A 6,952-nucleotide genomic window follows, 5' to 3' on the forward strand; every position below is an offset into this window, starting at 1 on the left:
AGAATAGTGAAACAATAGCTGTTGGATCTGGGCAATGGGCAATGTGTGTTTTCTGTAAAATCTGTTGTACTTCAGTGTGTCTGAAAGTTTTAATAATAAAATGTTAAAACAACCACCATCATGCCCCCCCTTCACCAAAATAAAATGAAATCTCCAACCAGACAGGATCCCAGCCCCCCCACTATTAAATAATTTCTGGACCTGTTTATTTTTCAAGTCAGGCAAAAGGAAAAAAAAATCTTGAAGATTCAAGGGGTAAAACTGGCAATAACACTTTAATATAGATTTGTGGAACTCTGGCCCTTCCAGCCAGAACACACATTTATAAGCCATAAATAAAACACGCAGAAACCATAAATTAATCAGACCCGAGACCTGGATTTCACCGTGTCAAGAATGGGAATGCATTTTTTTTTCTTTTCTTGGTCATTTACAACAGACCCTTACATCTTTTTTTTTTTCCTTTTTAAACAATAGTACAACTCTGCTTCTCTTTTAAAACTACATGGTTTTACACTGAGTCACTCACAAAAGTTTGTGGGTTTTTGTTTTTGCTTTTTTTTGTTTTTCATTTTTTAATAAAGTAAGACATCCCTGCAACAGCAGCAATGGAGGAGAAAGACAACAACAACAAAAAAATCAGAACTCGCAAATGCTTAAAGAAGCAGGTGTCTACACAGTAGTGGAAACCAGAGGCTTTTTGCTCTTTTCTTCCTCTTTTCTGTTTGTTTGTTTTTTACTATATCTCTTTTTGCCTTCCCTCCTTATATAGAATAATAGATATCAGTGTGGCCCATCTGTTTGGGAGGGAGAGCTGCTGAGGGTGAGGGGAGGCTGCTGTCGGGGGGGTGGGGGGGTGAGGATGTAATGGATTTCTTCTCCCTTGGATCTCTCCAGCACCCCTTCCTCAAACTCTCCACCCCACTTCCTTTTTTCTTGTCCTTGTCCCAGGCTACCCGGCTCCAGCATCTTCTTAAGAGGAGTTCATTATGGGCCTTGAGTACACTCCCTGGTAGTAGGAGGTGTCTGCGGCCAGTGGCGAGGCATCCAGGCCCGCTTTGTTCGTGACCGGGCCCATGGCCAGGCTACCCGGCATAGGGGAACCATAGCCAGGGTAGTGCATCACCTGTTCATAGGCCTTGAGGTCCATTTTGTGGGGCTGGTGGTGGTGGTGGCTGTGGTGGTGCTGCTGCTCCGAGGACATGAGGTTGTTAATGGAGAAGGGGTGGTTGAAGGCGTAGTGGTGCTCGGGCTTCAGGTGAGCCTCCGGCGGCAGGCCTGGGTGATGGGGAGGGCCAAGCAGGTGGGCCGCAGCCTGCTGCTGCTGCCCAGGCGATGGCGCCGGCTCTGGGGGGCTCAGGGCCGCAGCCGGTGTCCCCTTCAGCTCCCCCAGGGCCCCTCGCTTGTGCTCCTGGCACGGAGAGGCGCTGGAGTGGGGCGACTCGGTGCCCGCTGGAGTCTCAGAGGCCGGCCCGGCGGCCTCCCCTAGCTGACCCTGCGAGGCCTGGGCCCCGGCGGCGGCCTTCTTGCCACTGCCGGTGGCGCCTGAGGCTTCCTTCAGGGCCAGCTGCTTCTCACACTTGAAGCGCTTCTGACGGCGCAAGTAGCAGCCATTCTCGAACATGTTGCCCGAGTCGGGGTGCAGGGTCCAGAAGGAGCCCTTGCCGGGCTTGTCCGGCGAGCGGGGCACCTTGAGGAAGCAGTCGTTGAAAGACAGAGAGTGGCGGATTGAGTTCTGCCAGCGCTGCTGGTTCTGCCGGTAGAAGGGGAAGAGGTCCATGATCCACTGGTAGATCTCGCTCAATGTCAGCATCTTGTTAGGGCTCTGCTGGATGGCCATGGTGATGAGCGAGATGTAGGAGTAGGGCGGCTTGGCGTGCGTGTAGCTGCGCCGGTACGTCTTGGGGTCGCGCGCGCGGCTCAGGCCCGCCTGCCCGTACATGGGGCTCATGGAGTTCATGTTGGCATAGGGGGTCAGGCCGCCCATGGCCCCGGCCGCCTGTCCCCCGAGCGGGCTGAGGCTGGGACTCAGGTGCGGCCCCATGCCCGCCACACCGGCCGCCCCGGCTGAGCCACCCATGCTCGCCATGGCGCCCGCCCCGGGGGACATGCCGGCCAGGGACGGGCTCATGCCCGCGCCCACGTACGAGGACATGTTCATGGAGCCGGCGCTCATGTTGCCGGAGCCGCTGCCCATGGCGGCCGCGGACATGCTCATGTAAGTGTTCATACCGTTCATCCCCAGGCCGGCGTTCATGTTGCTCACGGAGGAGTAGCCCTGCGGACAGAGCCCGGGGAGGGAGGCGCACAGGGTTAGCATCGAAACTAGAGCGTGCCCTGACCTCCCACCCACCGGGCTAGCCCAGGCCCCCGCCTTCGAGGAGGCCTCTGGGGAGTCCTTCCCCTGGCCGGCCCCCTGGGCCCCGGACACCGAGTCCGTTTCACCGGAGAAAGCCGGGATCGTCCAGGAGGAGTTGGCCAGCAGGTTGCTGCTGTATGCATGTGGCTGGATCCTAGCCCTTCTGCCCCTTGCTCAGATTCTAAAGCAAGGGTCCCCCGGAGCACCCCTAGATCAGGCACCCCAAATGCATCTCCTTTCCTCAACTCTCAGGCCAGCATACCAAATCCGCGCGCGGCCTCGGTCGCGGCCTCCGACCCTAGTGAACAACCTGTGGGTCACAGACTAGGGCGCCCAGTGGCCTCAAGCGGAGATTGTTCCAGGCTCCTCCGTTCATCCTTCCTCTTGGGACCCCATTCTTGGCCCCAGGGGAACCAAAACCCAGTGCCTGCGCAGAGTTTGGGGCCAGCTGGAGGCACTGAGTTGAGGGGCAGGGAGGAGACCGAGAACCGAACTACAGGCGGCTGGGCTTTGCAGCCACAAACTTTCTTTCTCTTTGTCTCTAGTCTTTGAATCTGACTCTACTTCAGCCCCCAACTCCTACCCACCTTCTCTCCAGCTCCCCACCCCCTCGCCGGCCGACCTCCCACCCCTCCCCAGCCGCGCGCTGCCAAACATAACTCTGTTAGGATAGTGCGTGGCTCGGCCACGAAGAGGATTTGGAGGCGCCGCAAGTCAATATTTGATCACAAAGTTAATATTATCTCAAGGCTAACAGTGTGTCGTATAAAAAAGAGACCCATTTGAGTCGAAGGAGGGTGGAAAAGGCGGCTGCCCAGAGCGGCTGGGGGTGGGGGGCGGGTGCCGGCGAGGGAAACGGTCCTGAGGTTGGGGAATAGTGCGAACGCCACCACCCCACTTCCCCCTGGAAAAGGCGAGTGCCTACCTCCGGCTCGGCATAGTAGCTGCTCCAGTCGGACGGCTCGTGCCCTTCCATCTTCACCGCTCCCAGCATACTGGAAGCCGAGTGCATGGCAGTTTAAAATTTAACAGCCACAACAAACGACCAGCAATCACCCCCCACCCCCACCCTCTTAAAAAAAAAAAAAAAGTCAGCCAAGGCACCGTCCCCTCCCTCCCTCTCTCGCACTCCTTCTCTCCCGTTCCACTCCCTCTCTTTCCCTTGGCCGGCCGGAGGCGGTAGTTGGAACGGGCGGGAGGGGTCAGCCACGGGAGGAGGGGGCCAGGGATGGGAGGAGGCCCGGACCCGAGCCCCGCTGTAGGGAGAGCCCGCCGCAGCCGCCGCCGCGCTTGCGGGCTGCCGGGCTGAGGCCGAGGTTGGCAGTGCGAGCTGCCCGGAGGCGGCGGGAAGCGCCCGGCGCGGGGGCGGGTGGGGGGGTGGAGAGAGGGAGGAGGAGGAGGAGGAGGAGAGGAGGAGGAGGAGGTGGAGAAGGAGGAGGAGGAGAGGAGGAGGAGGTGTGGACCGCGGAGCGGACAAGTGCCGCAGTGACGTGGGCGGCTGGTGATATAGCGCGGCGCGCTGGCGCGGGCCTCCAATCCCCAGACCCGGGGCAGCCCATTTGAATAATCAGCTCACACCTAGGTGAGAGGGAGCCTCGGCAGGCGCCCGGCACCTGCCCCTCGGCGCCCGGCGCCCGCCCCACTGCCGCCGCGCCCCGCACCGGTACCAGGCCAGGCAAGCGGGGCGAGTGGGCGAGCAGGCTCCTTGCTCCAGCCCCCATCCCCGCCCCCCCGTGCGCGGGGAGTGCCCGTGGGAGGAGGGACCTGGGAGGAAGCCACCCCAGTAGCGGCCCAGGGCTCTGACCGCCGCCCGGTCCCATAGCGCCCGGCGCCTGGTGCGCCTGTCGGAGGGCGAGCCCGGCCTCCGCGCCCGGTTGCCCCTCCGCAGAGCCTTAGAAACGCCGCATTCACTCATCCCGGGTTTCTTCGCTCTCAGTGCTCATTCCCTGCCAAAACGACAAGACGGTGGCAGAGCCAATTTGCAAAGCGCTGTCGTATTTAGAAAAACTGTGTACACACCTTTAACTCGCCTGCCGCTGCTCCTGGGACGCCCCTCCCTGTTACAGTTAAGACCCAGAGCGGCTCCGGAAGGCGTGCGGGGCGCGCTTTCTCCTCCTCCGAGCCCAGCCTTCCGCGACCGGCTGGGGAGTGGCTGTCGGGCAAGAGCACTGTCCGATCGCCGAGCGCCCCGCGCTCGGCCCCCGCCAGCTGCAGTCGACGGTTGGGAGACTGCTATTTGTCTCTGACATTCAGGACGCCGTGTTTCAAGGTTACTTTGCAGTCACAACCGAGGTGCCCACAGCATTTCGTAACTAAAACAAACAGGGCAGGAGGTGGGGGGGGAGGCGGGAGGAGAGAGGGGAATAAAGGAATCAATAATGGGACACATGGAATTTACTTCAGGAAGGTCTCTGTTCTCTGCTTTCTTGAGGGGCTCTTCTATAAGAATTAGAAGCCCCGCAACCATGTACTTCCTTTTTATTTTTGCTACCCCTTCTGAGTTCAGCTTATCTGTCCTGGGCCAGCTACCAATACCTTAGTGAGCCCAGATTGCAGGGTTTGGGGCTATTGCAGGTGTTTGATGTGGACTTCTTTTCTTGGTTCTAAAAACAGGCTGGGCCATGAGGATTCAGCCCTGTCCCCTCACCACAGAGATAAAGAACAAATAGGAAATAGTGGGTATCTGGTCCACTGGCCAAAGTGATGGGTAATGGTGTCAGAAGACAGGAGCTGAGCACCGAGAATGGAAGGACTGTATGAGGGTCGGTCTAGAAGGACAGCGAGGAAGAGCAGTCCATGCAGGGAAGACACCCTTTCCTTTTTCCCCACCTATCCCAGGCCTGCATCTCTTTGAACCAGATGCAGTCGCTGGTACCACCTTTTTTTGCTGAACCTTAAATGGTTTGACCCATTCATAGTGAGGGGGTTAGAGAGTGCCAGGGTATGATCCCCCAAAGCTGAAGTCTGAATGGCTTTCAAAGCCCTGCGCAGCCCAGAGGGCTCTCCGAAGAGGCAGGCCAGCCCAGTGCACCTAGGAATTGTGTTGTGGGGTATATGCACACTTAGTGTATGTGCGTGCTGGGGAACCCAAGAGACAGATTCCCAGCATCTCTCACCGGGTCTCAGAGCATGAGGGGAGCAATTTAACTGTTCTCCCCAGGGCTTGGGGAAGAAGGGTGCGCACTGGCACTCAAGAGGTAAGTTGCTTGTGTGTGTGTGTGTGTGTGTGTGTGTGTGTTTAAGCTTTCTGCAGAGGCTCAGAGCAGAAACGCAGCTATACACATACACACACACCTCAAAACACTTTGTCAATTCCACACACACACCCACACACCCCTGCCCAGGTAGCGCTTCTCAAATTCAGTAAAAAAGAGACGCCCAAACAGACAAACCTGCGAAACAACGACAGGACACATAGCTTTCTCGTGTGTATGGAGTTGAACATTCTGGTTAGCCTAATCTGTCCATGTGTGTATGTATTTCATTTCCCTTTCTCTTTTTTGGTCCTGACTGAAACTATGGTTCTAGAAATTATTCCACGAGCAAAGGAGCGAAAGGGACCTAGAGAGGAGGTCCGGGGGAGGAAGGAGCGTTCCCTTCCTAAAGAGCGAATCTTTCAAGTTCTCGCAGGGTCGGTGGTCGGGATTCCAGCGCACCGGGAGCGCTAGCCCCCGGCTCCCGCAGTGACAGGACGCCCCCTATCGGCCGCGCGGTCCCTGGGCCCGACGCGAGCCCTCCTCACCCCTGTACTCCTAACCCCGAAACCCGGGTACCTGGCCACCTTTTCCCCCGCCTCCCAGATGCGGGGTTGGCATTTGCTCGGAGAACCCAGAAGTTCTGCACAAACTCGAACCGCCTCCTGCCACCTCGGAGGCGCCCAGGGCTCTCTGGTCGGGTACGAGCCGCCAGTACGGGACGCTCCCGAGCACGCTGCCGCTCGGAGGAAGGCGAGGGCGGCCTGCGGTGCGCTCGAGGCACCGACTGCACGGAGCAAACAGACAGGAACGTTCACACAGCCTGAGGTTCGCTTTCCGTCCCCGGCGCGGAGGTCTTTGGAGGCGCTACCTCCCCTGCACACTCCTGGTCCTCCCCGGCAGCTTCGGTTTCTAAAGGTTTATTCAGAGCGTCTGGCACGAAAGCCTCAGGCTGGAATGCTGTAAATTGCTCTGGGAGCTTCTCTCCAGGAAAAAGTTCGCGGGTAACTCGGGTTGAAAACAGATGTTTCCCCTGATACCTCCTTAGTTTAAACGCTACCTAGGACCGAGACCTGCAAAGTTTTCCTTTGCCCGTGTCCTTCCCGTTTTCCTTTCTTTTCATTCGGCGCTGCCCCGTTTCAGTATAAGGCCTCCTTGTCACTGACGGCTATGCTTGGGGGTAGCACACGGTTTATATTCTGATGTTCCCCCAGCGGATTTGACTTGGGCTCAAATCTGGGCCTCCTCTGCTCTTGCTGGGGAGAAGACGCTACTATCCTGCATTTCCCTAGCAAAACCCCTTTCACCTGGGGGCTTTTTCTGTGCTCTAACACTAGCTTCTGGGGAAAGGGATACCAACTTCCCTAAGAAATAACCTCTAAAATACCAAGGGTGGGGG

General features: G+C 57.8%; 1 protein-coding gene across 1 annotated transcript; it reads right to left on the reverse strand.

The window, feature by feature from the left end:
- Window positions 1–256: 256 nt before the first annotated feature.
- Window positions 257–3,424, reverse strand: FOXA2 (forkhead box A2). Its single transcript, XM_044262404.1, has 2 exons — window positions 3,285–3,424; window positions 257–2,278 (listed from the first exon to the last, which is right to left on the reverse strand). Exons 1-2 carry the CDS (start codon window positions 3,369–3,371, stop codon window positions 974–976), a joined length of 1,392 nt encoding a protein of 463 aa, XP_044118339.1. The 5' UTR covers window positions 3,372–3,424; the 3' UTR covers window positions 257–973.
- Between the last annotated feature and the right edge of the window lie 3,528 nt (window positions 3,425–6,952).

Source organism: Neovison vison, chromosome 8, assembly GCF_020171115.1.
Source record: "Neovison vison isolate M4711 chromosome 8, ASM_NN_V1, whole genome shotgun sequence".
Lineage (NCBI taxonomy): Eukaryota > Metazoa > Chordata > Mammalia > Carnivora > Mustelidae > Neogale > Neogale vison.